This window comes from Antechinus flavipes, chromosome 1 (genome assembly GCF_016432865.1).
Source record: "Antechinus flavipes isolate AdamAnt ecotype Samford, QLD, Australia chromosome 1, AdamAnt_v2, whole genome shotgun sequence".
NCBI classification, from domain to species: Eukaryota; Metazoa; Chordata; class Mammalia; order Dasyuromorphia; family Dasyuridae; genus Antechinus; species Antechinus flavipes.
In genome coordinates this window covers 703,751,327-703,769,375 of record NC_067398.1, presented here as the reverse complement: position 1 = coordinate 703,769,375, position 18,049 = coordinate 703,751,327, and the positions used below count along the sequence as shown (strand labels likewise).

General features: G+C 40.0%; 1 protein-coding gene across 3 annotated transcripts in view; it reads left to right on the top strand.

Annotated features, from left to right (window-relative positions):
- VSIG10 (V-set and immunoglobulin domain containing 10) overlaps positions 1-17,330 on the top strand; it is a 34,786-nt gene extending 17,456 nt beyond the window's left edge. For 2 of the 3 annotated variants that reach the window (XM_051972879.1, XM_051972878.1), the window contains exons 3-8: positions 1,649-1,954; positions 3,788-4,051; positions 7,671-7,964; positions 8,683-8,793; positions 9,118-9,133; positions 11,977-13,982. In XM_051972879.1, the coding sequence (XP_051828839.1) occupies positions 1,649-1,954; positions 3,788-4,051; positions 7,671-7,964; positions 8,683-8,793; positions 9,118-9,133; positions 11,977-12,250 (1,265 nt within the window). In that variant the 3' untranslated portion in view covers positions 12,251-13,982. The other variant, XM_051972880.1, reaches the window with a different exon arrangement.
- Positions 17,331-18,049: the final 719 nt, after the last annotated feature.

The following is an 18,049-nucleotide window of genomic DNA, read 5'->3' as shown; positions in this document are numbered from 1 at the left end:
TCATTAGAACCATTAGAGAGGGTCTTGAGAAACTCACAAAAGGATATTTTTATCCTAAATGATTCCTCCAGTGGCTTCTTAATGATAGAGAAATTAATATCACTAGAAATTCATTCCTTTGGATTGTAATAAACCTTTAAAGGATTTATGATTTTTATCACATGAGAAATAATTTTCTCTCTCTTTCTTTCTCTCTCTCTCTCTTTTTTCTGAGGTAGTTGGGGTTAAGTGGGGTTAATTATTAAATCATGATCAAGGTTTTTCCCCTTTTCTACTTCCTCATTCAGAAATCAACCAGTCTCTTTTATGGATTTACTCAGGCCAAGATCTAATCAGACAGTAAGAAAAAAAAAAAAATTCTAACTCTGGGCTAATGGTGTGTTCCTGCTTATTGTGTTTGCTTGGACAATCTGGGAAAATGTGGATTCTCTCTTTTGTCAGGGAGATGATATGAAAATTGATAAGGCTTTGATCCTGTCACATCCCCAAGACTCTCTTTAGAGTGAGCCCCTCATTATAACATTCATTGTCTCCTTACTCATCCAATCAGAGCTGATTGCCATCCTTGGGATTACTTGTTCTTTCAAGGGCACATAAACTATAAGCACATAAATTATCATCATGAGGGATCTTTGGCACTTGAGAATACCATTGATATTTTATTAAAATGCCAGCATTACTAATAAAATGTCTCTCAAACTTTTTAAATGTTCCAGTGCCCACTATATGTCAGGCACTGTGCTAAGTGCTAGCGATACCAAGGAAAAAGGCAAAAGACATTCCCTATCCTGAAGGAGCTTACGGTCTAATGGGCAACATGGTGTAGTGGATAGAGAACCAGCCTCAGAGACAGGAAGACCTGGATTCATATCTTGCTTCTTACATATTGACTGTAATCCTGATCAAGTGTTTTGCCCTAAGAAACTCTCTTAAGACTATAAACTGTTTTTTGAAAATTTTATTATGTATTTGCCCTAAGAAACTCTAAGACTATAAACTGTTTTTTTAAAATAATTATAACTTTTTATTGACAGAACTCACGCCTGGGTAATTTTTAATAATATTATCCCTTGCACTCACTCCTGTTCTGACTTTTTCCTTCCCTCCCTCCATCCCTTCCCCTAGATGGCAAGCAGTCCTTTACATGTTAAATATGTCACAGTATATCCTGGATACAATATATGTGTGCAGAACTGAACAGTAAACTGTTTTTTGAAAAAATTATTATGTATTTATTTTATATTTTGTTTTTCTAAATACATATTTCAACATTCACCTTTGCAAAATCTTGTATTCCAAATTTTTCTCCCTCCCCTGCCTCCTTCCCCATCCCCAAGACAGCAAGCAATCTAATTTGGATTATATAGGTTAAACATATGCAGTTCTTCTAAACATATTTCCGTATTTGTGAGACCATAAATTGTAAACTGCAGAAAAAAGGCCAACCTGAATTAGTGGAGGAAGTTTCCTTACCAGGAAATTTCCTAAACTAGTGAAATCCAGGTTTTAGTCTCTCTTGTGGATTTTAGAATAAGGGAAATTTGGAATTAGGAGAATTATCATCTTGGGGGGAATTATTTGTTAACGCTATGGAAGAGAAGCCATCTTTTGAACCTTTTTTTCTTTTTCCTTGTCACCTTCACTTTAGGTGGTCCCAACCAGATCAGCGTCAAAATCTCTCCCACTGGAATCTACCCGAATGGCTCCCTCTTTGTCACTAGGGGCTCCACGGTGACCTTCAACTGTAGCAGCAGCTCCCATCCACCTCCCGTGGTGGAGTGGTACTTCCAGATGCCAGGGTCCAACAGAGAGCCCTTCGGGACCAACAATGAGAACTTCAGCTACTTTGAGCTCCACAACATGTCGCCCTCACTTCAGGGGAATTACACGTGTTTTGCCACGAACACGCTCAGCAAGAGGGTTCAGAAAGTGACCTCTGAGCTCCTGGTGTATTGTACGTAAGAAGCCTTTGCTCCTGCTTGTTGCTGGGACCACAGTAAATCTGGAATACCCACAAGCTCATTCATCCATCCCCTGTATCCTCAGACAATCTTGTGCAGCCTTGCACAGATTCATTCACAGGTTTAGAGCTGGAGAGGAGTTTAGAGGTCACCGAGTCCATCAGCCTCAATTTACAGACAAAGAAACTGAGTCAAAAAGAAATTAAGTGACAGCTAGTAAAGTGCCAGAAGCAGGATTTGAACACATTCATCATTCCGAGTCCAATGCTCTATCCACTGAGCCACTTTATCATTCTTTGCTTTTCCCTTTGAAAAAAAATTAGTTTTTTTTTTAATACCTTTAATTTCTTTCTAGCAAGGAATATTAACATTTAAGCAAAACTAATCAACACATTGGTCAAGTCTGGCAGGTAAACTCCGTTCTATATCCAGGGTTCTCCATCTTGTTACTGAGAGGAGAAAGGTGAGATCCATTTCATCACTAGTCCAGGGAAAATAAAGGAGATTCTTTATTACAATTCATCAGAGTTTTATGGAGCTTTTGCCATTTATATTCATGGCACCATACATATTGTTCTCCTTGTCCGGTGTCATTCTCCATCAGTTCATACTAATCTTTTCGTGTTTCTTAGAATTCCTCCTGTTAACTGTGTTTCTCGGTATAATACTATTCCATTTTGTCAGTGTCTTTTCCACACAGTAGGGGAGGAGACGGCATGGTGGAGGAATACAGCAGTATCAAATACAAATAGAAAGGGACTTAGAAAACCACAAATGCACATTATCTATGTTATCTTCTCAGTGCCAGATATAATTTGCAAAGTAGTAGACATAACTGCATTGAGAGAAGAATTTTGTCATTGAGAGTTTCTTATGGCAATAAAATTAGAGCTTTGACCCAAATGAAAAAATAGAACATGACATAGTAGAGTCAAGGAGACCCGGGTTCAAGTCCTGCCTCTGACACATACTGGACTGTGTGAATCTGGACAATCTACTTAACCTCTCTGTACCCAGACAATTCTGACTCTGGAAGTTACAGATGCTTTGCAGTCTACATTAGTTGATAGAGTTTTCACACCAGGAGCCTCCCAAACTAGATGAAATCATATGCTTAGGGGAAAAAAACTGAAAAATACTAAAATCTCATAGACATACATCAATTATGTGTGGCTAAAACCTAGGATCATAAAGACCATTAAGGAGAAATAGGCCTTGGATTAAAAAATAAATACTTATCTACAGAAAGGAAAATCTGCATATGTAAAGAGAAATATTGATCATGCTTCTTAGGAACTGATACTATCCTTTTGCTGAAGGAGAGAAGAAAGTTTTGTGATAAATGGAAAAAATATAGCTTGCCAACTTGTAGAGCTAACTAGGGCAGGGTGATCTGGGCACTGGACCAGGGTGCTGAATTTTGAAGAGTGCTGAAAGTATCTCCAGGCCTTTAGTAGCACAGGAACAACAGAAGTTAGCATGTTGCAAGAATGATATGTTAAAATAGAAAACAGAGAGAGGACTGGGGTGAGTTCTTCCCTTATTTTACCCTGCTCTATCTGCCCCTACAATTGAGTGTATTTTTTGAGTCACTTGCCCCAGGCATAAAAATCCACTCTTAGTTTTGTTTCTGCTTATTTGCTTTACTTGAGAGGGAAAAATTGAAGTTGGTTTTTTTTGCGGGGGAAGGGAAGGAATGATCAGAAAATTCAGCTATGTCAAGATGACTGACTGGGCTTGATTTTTTTGCTCTCTTAGTCCTGTCATGTAAAGGGATGGCTTGGTGCCTAAGGGAGCCAGCTAGAGGTCCTTCTTATATTTCACAGATCCTCCTTGGTCAGCCCCACAGTGCTGGGCAGAGACAGTTCCCTCGGGATCCATGCTACAACTCATCTGCCGATGGTCTGGGGGATACCCCGATCCCGTCTTCCTGTGGACAGAAGAGCCAGGAAACTTGATCTTGGGAAATTCAACCTCGGGTGTAGAGATACTCAATCGGTCCCAATTGTCTGACGGCAAGAAGTTCAAATGTATCGGGAATCATACCGTGGCGTCGGGAACGATGGGAGCCAATTGCGTGGTCCAGATAAGTGAGTATTATGGGAAAAATTATGGGAATGAAAGGGTTGTCATTCCTTCACAGTATATTTCAGAAATGAATGTTTTGGGGGGCTTCTCCTGTCTTCCCTCCCCCCCCATTTTTTCTTCCATGTGAATTTTGCAAACATTTAATCAGGTATGTTGGTTCTAACTGTATGTCTAGTGATCTCTAAACACTTCCATTTTGACTGTTGTTCATCCTGTTTGCTAAAGGCGCAGGCAGGAAGAAACAAAAAACAAAAATCCTCACCATAGAAGGAAGCTCCTTCTTTTTCCCAAGACAGGAGGTATGACCTTTCTCAGCGTGCTCATAGAATGCAATTTTTGACTTTCAGAATCCTTTTTTAAAATACAATGTTTTATTGATTTTTTTACAGCACTGTCATTTCTTGAGCTCTCTAATGTAGCAAAGAAAAACAGTTAAATAAAATAAACAGAAAGTGACTGATTGTGAGAGCAAATGACATTCAGAGCCCCAATCTCTTTACTGGAAGGAGGGATAAGCATTTTTATAGCACCTACTATGTACCAAACACTTTATAGATGTTATCTCATTTGATCCACATAGCAAACCTGTGAGGTAAATACTATTATTATTCCCATTTTACATTTGAAGAAACTGAGTTTAGCTAGCCTGGGGCTACACAGCTAGCAAGTATTTAAAGCTGGATTTGAATATAGGTCTTCCTGGGACAGCTACATGGCTCAGTGGATAGAGCACCAGCCCTGAAATCCAGAGGACTGCATGCTTAACACGAGCTGTATAACCCTGGGGAAGTCACTTAACCCCAACAGCTTCACCAAAAAAGAAAAAAAAGAAGATGGATATAGTCTTTCTGATGCCAGATCAAGCACTATCCACTGGGCCACCTAAAAATCTGTTTCCCCCTTTGTTCTCAGTACTAAAACTGGTCACTGAAAACAATTCAAGTATACCAAGAGGTTCTCTAGTACTAGGTCTTCTAGGGATCACCACAGTGCATAGAGTGCCAGGGCCAGAGTCACAAAGACTCATCTTCCCAAGTTCAAATCCAAGCTGTGTGACCCTGGACAAGTCAGCCTGTTTTCTTCAATTTCCCTATCTGTAAAAGAAGCAGGAGAAGGAAATGGCAAACCATTCCAGTATCTTTGCCAAGAAGACCCTAAATGTAGCCACAACAAGTTAGACATCCCTGAGATGACGAAACACTCTAGTACAAAATTGTTCATTGTAAATAACAATTGCCTTATAGTGTTACTTTATTTATATTATTATTATCATTGTAGACATCATTTTCCTTAGTCTGCTTTTTTTTACCCTGCCTCAGTTTATAAAAGTCTTCTCATGATTCTCTGAATTCTTCATAATTGTAGTTTGTTACAATGTAAAAACATTCTGTTATATTCATCATTGTAGACATCATTTTCCTTAGTCTGCTTTCTTTATTCTGAATCAGTTTATAAAAGTCTTCTAATGATTCTCTGAATTCTTCATGTAGTTTGTTACATTGTAAAAACATTCTATTATATTCATCATTGTAGACATCATTTTCCTTAGTCTGCTTTCTTTACCCTGAATCAGTTTATAAAAGTCTTCTCATGATTCTCTGAATTCTTCATAATTGTAGTTTGTTACAATGTAAAAACATCCTATTACATTCATACTCTGTAATTTGTTCAATTGTCCCCCCAGTGGATGGACCCCCGCTTTATTTCTATCATGAAGTATCTTCTGAATATTTTTGTATATTTCCTTCTGTCTATGACTTCCTTGGGGTATATGCCCAGTGGTGAATTTCTGGAGCCTTCATCTTTTTTTAATCCTTGTTCACTTGCCACTTAAACTTCCTTGATCACTCCAGCCAAAGTCTTTTCTCCCTTCTCAAATATTCCTAGAGTCAAAATACCATAGATTTGGTGCTAGGAGGGACTTTAAAGACCACTGAGTCTAGCTTTCTCATTTTATAGATAGGAAATTGAGTACAGAGAGATTTAACATACTTATAAAAGACTTGAGGTGGTATTTGAATGTAGGTCTTTCCAATTCCAAGTTTGGTGCCCTTTATCCATATCTTTCTTTGTCCAATTTGTCTTATACCAATTTGTTCATGTTGTCTACTCCACCCTTTTCCCATAAGGACAGGGGGTTTTTTTGATTTTGTCTTTGCATCCTCAATATATCACCAATTACTTGACTTTGCTTCTGCCACTGGATGTCTGTGACTACGTTGACTTTATTTCCTTGTTGTTGATTTTGTTTTATTTTTAAAATTTCAATAATATTGCATTTTTTCCAAATACACGTAAAGATAGCTTTCAATGTTCATTTTTGTAACATTGAGTTTCAATTTTTTTTCTCCCTTCCTTACCTAAGACAGCAAGTAATCTGGTATAAGTTTTAAATAATTTAAAACATATTTTCATATCAGTGATATTGTGAAAGAAAAATCAGAATAAAAGGGAAACATCACAGGAAAAAAAGGTGAAAAAGTATTCTTTGATCCACATTCAGTTTTCATAGTTCTCTCTGCATGTGGATGGCATTGTCTATCCCAAGTCTATTGGAATGATCTCGGATCACTGTGTTGCTGAGAAGAGCCAAGTCTATCGTAGTCGATCATCAAATAATCTTGTACAATATCCTTCTGGTTCTGCTCTCTTCACTCAGCATCAGTTCAGATGTCTATGACAATGGAAGAGAGTGAGAGTGACAGTTTTGTGCAACTGCCTCATTTAAGTCCAATTCACTATTGAGTCAAGACATAATGTTGTGATGTCATTGATCCTTTTTGAAGTGAGGGAGGAACGACAACAATTTAGTGGAATGCTTTGAAGGTAACAAGCATTTAATGGGCTTTGAACGGGAGGACTGGAGACTCACTGAGAAAAGTTGTAAAGGCAAGAGATTCGTGAAGATTTGGAAGGTTGTGGACTTGGATTAAAGAGATAGGTTCTTACTCTCCATCATCACTGTCTCCCCCCACCCCCCCAACCCACAAGAAGGGCAAAATTGACCCTTGGTAAAATTCCCTAGTAGATAAAAACCACCTCCTTTATCCCTTGTGCCCTCCTACTCTTTCCACAATAACAGCAAAACTGTGTGATGATCAACTAGGAAAAACTTGGTTCTTCTCACTGGTTCAGATATCCAATAGACTTTGGACAGAAAGTGCCATCTGCATCCAAAAAAAGAAAGAAGGGGACTGACTATAAATCAGCAAATGCTATGTATACTTATTTTTTCTGTTTTTTTAATCATCTCTCCCATGGTTTTTTTTTTTTTTTCCTTTTGCTATTATTTTTTTTCCCAACATGATTCACAAAACAATATGTATTAAAAAATAAATAAAATTACTAGAAAAAACAACAACAACAAAGGATGCTGGACTGGAATAAGAACCAGGGTTCAAAGTCTTGCCACTTTCTCTGTAATTTTGGGCAGTTTACCTTTTCAGACCTCGGTTTCCTTTTCTATAAAATGAATAGAATCGGATTAGTGACCGCTCAGATATCATCCAATTCTTTGATCCCATAAGAAAATGTTGGAATTTCCAATGGAATCCCCAGCTAGGCTCAAGCTTGGATGGCTAAACATCTGTCTTTGTTTCTCTCCCCTTTTCTGACCGCCAGATGGGCCCACCCTTCAGTCTGAGCCAATGAAGACCTGCTTCTTGGGAGGCAACGTGACCCTCACTTGCCAGGTGTCTGGGGCCAACCCCGCTGCCAAGATCTCTTGGCTGCGGAATCTGACCCAGCCAGAGGAGGAGATCCTGCCCAGCGCACGTTACCTGATAACGCACGAGGATTCAGTCTCCACCCTCACCATCCTCAACTGTTCCCAGGGTGTGGATGAAGGCTACTATGTCTGCAGGGCAGAGAACCCGGTGCGGGTGAGGGAGGTGGACATCTGGCTGACTGTGAAAAGTGAGTTTGACACAGCTGGTTCCCAAGAGGTGTGTGGTAGGGGAAGGAGAGAAGGTTGTCCAGCCCTAGAACAGACAGGAGGGTGACGCTTTCCCCGTAGTAGATAGACAGACCATAGCCATCAGAATTGGAAGGGACCTCAGAAATCATTTAGCTAATCACCCTTTTAAAAAATTTTTTTTAATAGAAGCCCAAAATATAATTTTTTAAACCTGTAGTTAGTGTAGTTAATGATCTTTCAAAGTTGCTATGACCAAGAGGGACCATGATTTGTTTGGGTAGAGGGAATTTCCCACATCCCTTCTCTACTAGGGATGACAGATCTTTGAAGTGCTACAGCCAGAACGCATTGGATTATCTCCCATTTTATGGAGGAGGAAACTGAAAACACCTTGTCCAAACACAGCTAGTCTATGACTCAGTTAGAAATAGAAGCTGGTCCAGCCGGAGGTGATGATATGACTCTTCAATCACAGCCGTGAGTGCTCGAGATAATAGTCAGCACTTATTTAGCTCTTTACAATCTCCTTTGATTCTCTTGACAAGTATCTGCTATTATGATCCCCATTGTACAGATGAGCTGTAAAACTAAGGTTCCCAAAGGTTATGTCACACAGCTAGTAAGCTGAACTTAATTCTTCCTCACTCTCATTCAGTATCCGCTCTACCTCGCTACCTAAAAACCAAGCTGTGCTTTGTGTCTGCCTTTTCTCTGCAGAACCTTTGAACATCGGGGGCATTGTGGGGGCTGTGGTGATCTTGCTCCTGTTGGGAGTGGGGACGGTCTCCGGTTTTATATTGTACTACAGTCCAAACATCTGCCTGAAAGGTAAGTATGCAAAGGATGTCGGGAGCAGGAATTCCCCGCCATTGTCCATTGTGGCCAAAATATGTGATCTCTGCCCAATCTCCGGATTTCCTCCCTTGCATTTCCATCCCTTGTTTAAGTCCACAGAGCATAGTTGTAGCATTTTCCCATATGTTCTTAATGAAAATGTTCTATTTATTAAGAACTTGTAACCTGAATGAATGACAGCAAATATTAACATATTCATTTTCTCTCTCTCTCTCTCTCTCTCTCTCTCTCTCTCTCTCCCTCTCTCTCTCTCTCTTCTCTCTCTTTCACTCGTTTCTTTTTTTTTTCTCCCTTCAGTAGGAAGCAGCCTCAGGTGAGTGTTTGTTGGCCCAGCTCTGGGGCCATTCCCTACACCAAACCTTTCCCAATCCCCTCCCCTCTTCCTCAGTTGGTAAAATTGTTTATCCCTCTTAAGCTTTGCAAGCCCTTCTCTGTGTATGTTGTGACTCCTAAGGCAGAAGCTTTTTGAGGTCTAGGGATTACTCCATTTCATCTTTGTATCTTCAGTGCTCAGCACATTGCCTTGAATTGGAGCAAACCAAAAGGCTACGTCCATCAACTTGGGCTAATTCGGCTTCCTTCCTTGCCTTTTGTCTTCTTTTAATTTGGAGTGAGTCACTGAGAGCTCCTGGGGAGACTGGTTTTTGCAAACGTCTTACCTTGTGTAGGAAACGTGTCCCTGAAAAGGTGTATAAAAACTCAGTCATCCTGAATGCACTGAGGGAGCTTGCTACATATGGAAATAAGTCCCCTTAGTGGAAAGCAAAAAATGATGGACCAATAGTAATCCAGACTGTCTGAGAAGGAGTAAAAAAAGCAGTTCATTTTTTTTTTTTCTAATTTTGGATCATGGAGATCCATGAATCCATGGATCATATCTTGGAGATGTATGTGTGTGTGTCACATATTTGTATATATTTACACATATATACATGTGTATTGCATACGTCAAATCCTATATAAAATAATATAATGTATATTCTATATACACATATACATTTTATATTACAGATAAGATTATGTTATATACTAATATATTGATAGGTATTGATAGTATATAAATTTTAGGTAAATTGAATTTTCCTATTTTGTATTTGCATAAAGCAAGGCACACCAGTATTCCTTTCATTCATTCATTCACAGTGTGTTTATAGTTCCTTCCTGAAAACCCCAGCAGAACAGGGAATCTCTACGGTCATTTTTAAGAAATGGAAGAAGTTAATGGACTTATCTAGGATTATGGATTTATAAAGACCAAGTACATGGTCGATGTGGTTCGTAACCAGCATCTCCTTGAAGGAACGGAACAGAAAAGTGTTTGTTAAGTGTTGCACTGTGTGCAGCTATGTTAAGTCCAGGGGACAGGGCTAGAAAATCAAGCCAGCCAGACCCTGGCCTCTGGGAGCTACTATTCTAATTGGGAGGATTGCTCCAGGCCCATAAAAGTGATCCAAATGAATGAAGGTACTCATCAGATTTTGCTGCTTCTAGTAAGAAATCTTATCTCCTCCAGGAGAGCCAGGGAAGACCTCACTCTGCCAGCAGGGGCAGCATTATAATTTTCTGGAGATGATCTAATACTTGCTCAGCTTTGGTTTCTACAAGTAACATCTGCAAAAGAGGTGTTCAAGTCAACTGGATTTTTCCCTCCCCAAGCTCATTTTTTTGGGGGAATGGTGGGAATCTGGGATTATTGTCCTTGCCCCCACCTTCTTCCCTTAGCTTCCTTTCCCTCATCCCTCTTTCCCCCCACCTAGTTCCTTAGAAAAGGGCTCTGTACATCCTTTCCTTCCTCGTCCCCCTCCTGTGTTAGTAATCCAAGATATTTGGATCTGGAACAGCTTTTGGCCCAAGATAAACACTACTGGTGCTCTGTCCTCCTCCTCCTTCTCCTCCTTCTCTTCTTCCTCCTCCAACAATCTGGATTGATTTTTAGCCCATCGTTTTCCCAAATGCTGGTAAATAACTCCCTTGGGTTCTAGACTTTGATGAGTCAAACCTAAAATAAGGATAATGAAATAGCTAATATTTATGGAGCACTTCGATGTGCCAGGCAGTGAGCTAAGCGTTTCATGATTGTTGTCTTGTTTGAGCCTTACATCGGCCCTAGTAGATGCTGTTATTATTCTCAGAAAACCTAGTGACTTACCCAGAGTCACAGGGCTAGTGCCTGAAGATAGGTTTGAATTTAGATCTTCTTGACTTGGGGCCCAGTGTATCCACTGTAATTATAATAATAAATGTAATAATAATATAATAATAAAATGTAAGTACTTGTGTGCCATGCACTGTGCTAGGTGCTTTTACAATTATTATGTTGTTCAATCCCCACAATAACCCTAGGAAATGGGTCCCATTTTATAGATGAGCAAACTGAGACAAACAGCTTAAGTGACTTGCATGGGGTCACACAGCTAGTGTCTACAGCTGGATTTTAACTCCTGACTCCAGGTTCAGCACTTTATCCACCTAGCTATCCCTTAAGACAGACCATGCCCCCTGAGCAAGCCGGGTCTTACATCCCCAGAGCCAAAGCTTATAGGAAGCCTGAGAAATGGCCTGCTGGGATCACTGAAATTTTTGTGCCCCAGTCTAGGAAATAGCCCCTGCCCTCAAGCAGCTTACAGTCAATGCTAAGGCATTGACAGTGATACAAGAGTTCAGAGCAGAAGAAGATCAGAAAGCCAGAGGTGACATCTGAGCTGAGCCTTGAAGGATGAACAGGATTTAGGAAAGGAGGAAAGAGGAGTATTTCAGGTACAAACCAAGGTCCAGAGGCAGAAATAAGCATCACACAAATGGGCAGATCCTGGAGGAGATCGGCCCGGCTGAATAGAAAGGTGTTTGTTGAGCAAAGAGAGAGAAAAGATGATATGATGTAATTTTCTGGAGCCAATCAGTTACTGCTTTTCTCTGTATCACTCCATGGCTTCCCCAGAGCTTTAATTAGGAACTTAGAACTCTGCATCAACCAGGGGATTTTGGGGAGTCCCAGAGTTTGAGAGGGGACAAAATAAGCACTATGTAAATGTTAGTTGTCATTTATTATTACAGTGGAAAGAGCACTGGGCCTCGAGTCAGGAGAACCTGAGTTCAAATTCATCTTACTAGCCGTGTGACTCTGGGCTGCCTTTTGACTCTGTTTTTGGGATTTAGGGGTCAAGACACGAGTGACGTCATGGTCCTGGTGGATTCACAGGACGAGGAAGAGGAAGATGTGGAAGAAGAGGAGGAAGAAAGAGAAGAGGAAGACTTGCCGAAAGAGATAACCAGACACGGTCACATACACCGGGTGACCGCCCTGGTGAACGGGGATGTGGAACGCATGGGGAATGGGCTCCAGGCCCTACAAGGTCAGCCCCTTTTCCTCAGTGATACTTATCACCTGGTAATGGCAGATGGCCCAGACTCTGATTTTACTTCCTATTAAAATGACTGAGCTAGAGGATGACTTTATATTTCATAGGAGATGAAAAAAAAAAAAAGGCATTTAGCTCCAATCTCCCTGAAATCCTGGGTGTTTGAGAAGCAAAGAACAGAAATAAAAAATCATATCAGGGAAATTCATGGTCTAGAGTGGAAAGAAAACTGGTCTTGGAAGGGAGGAAAGGATTAAAGGAAGTATTCATGTGCCGGGCAATGTGCTTGGCTCTTAACAAATATTATCTTTGATCCTCACAACAGCCCTGCAAGGTGGGTGCTATTCTTATCCCTATTTTACAGTTGAGGAAACAGCATTCTTAATTAAGTGACTTGCCCAAGGTCACACAGCTAAGAAGTATCTGAGGCTGGATTTTCATTTACATCTCCCTGACTCACACTCTATCCACTGCATCACCTACCTGCCTTCACTTCAGAATAACCTAAGTTTAATTTTGTTTCAGACACTAGCTTTGTGACCATGAGCAAGTTATATAATCGCTTTTATTTTCAGTTATCTTATCTGTGAAATGGAGAGAATGATAGCACTTACTTTATGAGGTCATTATGAAGAGGAACTGAGATTAAAAAAAAGCATTGTGCAAGCTTTCCAGTACTATGGAAATGTTAGCTATCATTATCGTTTTCATCGTTATTATTTTTTATTTTTATTATTAATTGCTATTAGGATTCAAAAGACTTGACTTTGTATTCCCACTCTGTAGCCTTAGTTTCTTACTTTATTAGTAAATTGAGAATATGGACTAGATGGTCTCCAGGGTTCCTTCTAGTTCCAAATCCTATAATCCCATGAAATCATTGCAATTTACCAAAGATTTCAATCGGTAAACATTTATGGGATTCTCATCACCATCACAAACAAATACAGCCCTCCCATCCCTTGTCTCTAGGAGATGATTAGAACTGGGGAGAAGGATAGTAAAAAGTTAAACAACATAAGGACAACTCTGGAATGGTCAAAAGGTGAAATAAGATCATTTGAATCAGTGGAGATGGTGATTCTTGGAGGAATTCAGGTGTGGAAAGATGTCACCATGGACTGTTGTAGTCAGAGAAGGTTTGACCAAAAAGTTGGGATTTGAACTGGATCTTGAAGGATCCTTGGATCACAGGATTCTAGATGTGGAGCTCAAATGGACCTTCTTGGAAGCCATTTGGACCAACCCTTTCATCTTACAGATGAGAAAACTGAGATCCAGGGACAAAAAGTTATTCTAAAATCCAAGATCAAGAGCAGAAATGGGGTGAAGAGGCCATCTAATCCAGCTCTCTCATTTTACAGATAAGCAAACTGAGGCTCATGTAAGTTAAGTGACTAGTGCGTGGTCACACACTAGTGTCAAAGGTTTTCCTGGTTCTAAATTGAACACTTTAATCACTGTGGCAAGCTGTTTCTCAATTCCTTTTTCAATAGGACTTAGATTTTATTAAACAAATTATCCAATTATTATATAGGCACTTACTACCCAAACATCTGAGTCTGTCCTTTTCTATTTGTTTTGGTTTGGGTTTTTTGTGGGCCAGTTGGAGTTCCACAGCTGGTAAGTGAGTTTCCATTTGAACTCAGGCCTTCCCATTCGCTCTATCAGCTGCACAATCTAGCTGTCCCAATCTGGCTTGATTTCTTGAAAATAAGTCCAAAAACCACCTTGCGTTCCTTGGGGCTGATGACTGAGAACCTGCTGTTGAAATGATGTTCCAGCTCTTTCTTTTTCTTTTTTGCTGTTCAGATGACAGTAGGGAAACCCACAGCGACATTTTCCAGGAAGAATGTGACCGACCTGTTTGATTACAGTCATCTTGATGTTCCTGGAGCACTCGCAGAGGATGCTTGGTTTGGAGTTCAGCTTTCCAGACATCCCAACCTGGGCTCTGAGATCTCTCGCTTTGGGCCCCTCAGCAAATGTCCCATCTCCCCTTCTGTTCTTTTCTCCCTAATTAGCTTGATTTGCTGTCGGCTTCCTCAAGATGCACGAGCGCCATAGGGACAGGCGAGTCCTTGGGAGGAAGCCCTAGAAGTGGCGTTTGGTTTCCAAAGTGCAACTTTTCTGGGAATCTTGTCCCCATCCAGGTGTCCCTCCTCCTTCCCTGAGAGCACAAGTGAAACTTCTTTCCTTAGCAACAGGAAGATGATTTTGCTGGCAGCTTGGGCCAATGTACAGAGAAGGATATTTTGGCATCCCAAGGCAAGCACTCAAAATGACCCAAGCCATCCCTTTGCTATCTCCAAGAAAGGCACAGGTGGGCCAGATTTCTGGGCAAACATCCACGGTCTGAGAAAAAAAAAAAGATCAAGGTTTGCCAAAGACTTGTACCTGGAGGGGGACCCTTCCCTCCTTGATGGGAAATTGGATTAAGTAAAAGTTAGAGTCTCTCACTGAGTGGGAACATTGCTGTCAAGTTTCCTTTGGAGAAGTGGATTTGGATTATTAGAATTGAATAGCACTGGACTTGGAAGAGCAAAATCTAGAAATAGTTGAGCAAATCACCTCTCTGAGCCTCAGTTTCTCCATTTGGAAAAGATGGGGGAGTAGATGGTTTCTAAGGTCCTTTCAAGTTGTATGGATCTGCTGATAATTTATAACTTTTCCAGGTCCATAGATTAGCCATGATTCTTCTCAGAGACTTGGGAGGTTAATGAGATAAAGAAGAAATTATTTTTATTTTAACCAGAATGTATGGGGGGGATATTATAGAAGGAAAAGGAAAAGTACGAGTAGCTTAAGCCCACTTTTTCTGCTTCTTAGCCACTGCTATGAAAGTAGTACTCAGCACTTTGTCATGGAACAAGTAGAAATCCAGACTATTTCTTGATTTTCTCACTCACATCTGGTGATCATGACGGAGTCATGGTCATTCTTGGCCTGGGCTTCTCCATCTCGGAAACAGATGAAAAAAACATTTTCTCTGCTTGCTGCGAGGAGAGACTAGGAAGCCAGCCCCATTGGATGGCTATGAATGGAAGGAAAATGCTATGTAATAGTAAAAGTGGAGAGTCTAGTGAGCCACCATTTTCCCCCCATATGGCCTTTGATGATGGCGTCAGACAAGCTTTTCATATGACAGCGAAAGAGAATGCAAGGACTTGTGTTAGATGCTGGGTTTGTTTTCCATGTGTATAGATCCGCTGAAGGTGGGGTCGGGATACAATTTGGGACATGGAACTTAGAAGGCTTGGGCTTTCTCATCTTGCCTCAGATATTCACTTCCAGGGTGAGCATGACTACACTTCTCTGAGACTCAGTTTCCTCATCTGTAAAATGGGGCCAGAATACCTGTAATACCTACCTCACAGGGCTGCCACGAGGCTCCAATGAGGTCATGTAAGTAACTGAAGTGCTTGGCGAATTTGCTTTTCCTCCTGCCCTTTTCATCACCGCGAACTTAACCATCACCCTGGACTTTGCCAAGATAGCTCGAATTCACCAGCATCCTTTCCCTTTTCTAACACTAAATTTAACTTGGTTATAAAGTTTGTTTTATTTTAATCACTTTCATTCACATGTTGTGGGGGGCTGTGATGACTGAAATTGGTTTCATTATGCATAAGCTTATTCTGCATAGGAAGCAGTGGAGTGGTTAGAATTGATCTCCGAGTCAAAAAGGCATGGATTCTCATCCTGCCTTCGTCACATATGAAGTATGAGATCCTGGGTGAATCATTTGGTCTCTTATTGCTCTAGGCAACCCTCTTAGACTAAGTTACAGAGAAGGTACCAGATGAGGATTTCCCTTGAGTGCTTAAATCATAAGTTCAGACCAAATATATATATGAAATAATTTTGTGGAAATTCTTTTTTTTTTTTTAAAGATGTCAAACTGATATCAACTAGTCAAAGTCAACTACCTAACCATTTTGCTGTCAAGGCACAAGGGGAAATCAGATGCAGGAGTCATATCCCCAGGAATCATAGTGTTATCTATTTTGCCTCTCCAACAGGCAATTTCCATTTTACTCCATAGTACCTCAAATGTTTGACTGTTTCATGTAGTTTGGGAATGGGCCACCATGACAAGTGTATTTTACCACCTCCAGGAGTTGGATCAAAGCCTCCCCCACTTTGAGTCTTTCAGGGTCTATTTGGTGAAATCCTTGCATTAGAGAATACAACTGGGTCTCATTTGCCTCGATTTAGAAAGTGACATTATGAACTCTGGAAAACTTTATAAATCTGACTCCTAGCTGGGAAATGAAATGAAAGTTGTGAAAGGTCATCAAAAATTTCCCTAGCTTCCTGTTCCTTTTACAGATATTTTAGTAATTGAGTCAGACTAGAGATAGGGAACTATTCAAGGCAGGGATTTTTCCACTCCTAAATAAAAACTTAGTGCCAACTTGCTGTTAACCAAAGCAACCCTTTAAACAAGTCGGGAGCCATGCATGATTGATGTCACTCATGGATGAGCAAAGCAGACCTTATGTGGGATTGTAGGCTCTCGGGCGCTTTGAATTTTGAAGACATTCAAAGAAATGGGGCTTGAGTATTTTTTAAAGGAAAAAAAAACAACAACACTGAAATACAAAGCCTTTTGACAAGGGGGATTCTATTCTGACTTTGTAGGGTATGGTTTTTGGTTTCATCTTTCATTAAAACATATCGTGACGTTACGGCAAATTTAGGAATTTTGCTTTCCTGGAACTTGGATGGTAAATGTTTAGGGGCTACCATTAACAAATCTTTTTCCTTGAGGGCTGGTGGGGGTTTAAGGAGGAAGGTATAGCTTTTTTAGCTGGTTCTAATTCTCACTGAAGCCCCTACCATGGTAGTTGTCTTATTCAAGCATGACTGCAATACACACTGGAAGGTGTTAGCACTTGGATTACTAAAGCACTACAGACTAATTGGGAAGACTTCTTGGGTAAAGCTTTCTATACTTAGGCATTCAATGCCAACAAGTGTAAATCTTCCATTCTGTGACTAGCCATATTCTGCTATTAGAGCTTAAAAAAAACACAGGTATCTCTGTTCTAAGTAATCTGATATGTAAGAGTGGGTATGAGGAGAAATTAGTTTTGAGAGCCGTGGTTTGTTTTTTACGATCCTTGAATAAAGTTATTTTTCAATAAATAGTTTTTGTAATCTTTATTTAGATCTGGTGTCCTTCCTTTTAAAAAAAAAAAGTTGGTTTTTTCCACTGGCTTTATTTAAGAATTTAAGATGTTGCATAATCTACTGTGTCTGTGCCCTCATTTGATATATTTTAGTACAACTATGAAGATAAATTTGGAAAACCTCCCTAGTCTGCCAAATTTTCTTTTCTTTGCTTTCTCCACACAGCCTTGTAAGCCTCTACATTCCCCTTGTAGCCCAATTCCCTGTCTCTCCTACATCATCACCCTTAGAAACCACACTTTTTGGGGCTTGGTCTGTTTTTTTTCCTTTTATCCATATGCACCCTCATGTCTGTATTCATTTTTGATCAGACCCATCTAGTTCTCTGAACTTTCCTGAGGATTTCTTTGAATTGCTGCAGAATGAAGTGAATGGAATTAGGAGGAAATACATAAGATTTCATTATAATAAAGATAACACAACTTCCTGAGAGACTTAAAAAATCTGATCAATGTAAAGACCAATCATGATTCTATAGGACCAGGAATAAATCACATTATGATGAAATTAAAAAGGTTTGAGAGAGACAGTTTCTGGGTAATTCAATTGATTATTTTAATAATAAGGCCAGCAAACAAAAGGTTTTGCAGTTGTCAATGCTGAAAAATTACCTATGTATATATCTTGTAAATAAAAAGCTATAATAAAAAAAAATAAGGCCAGCATGTTATTAA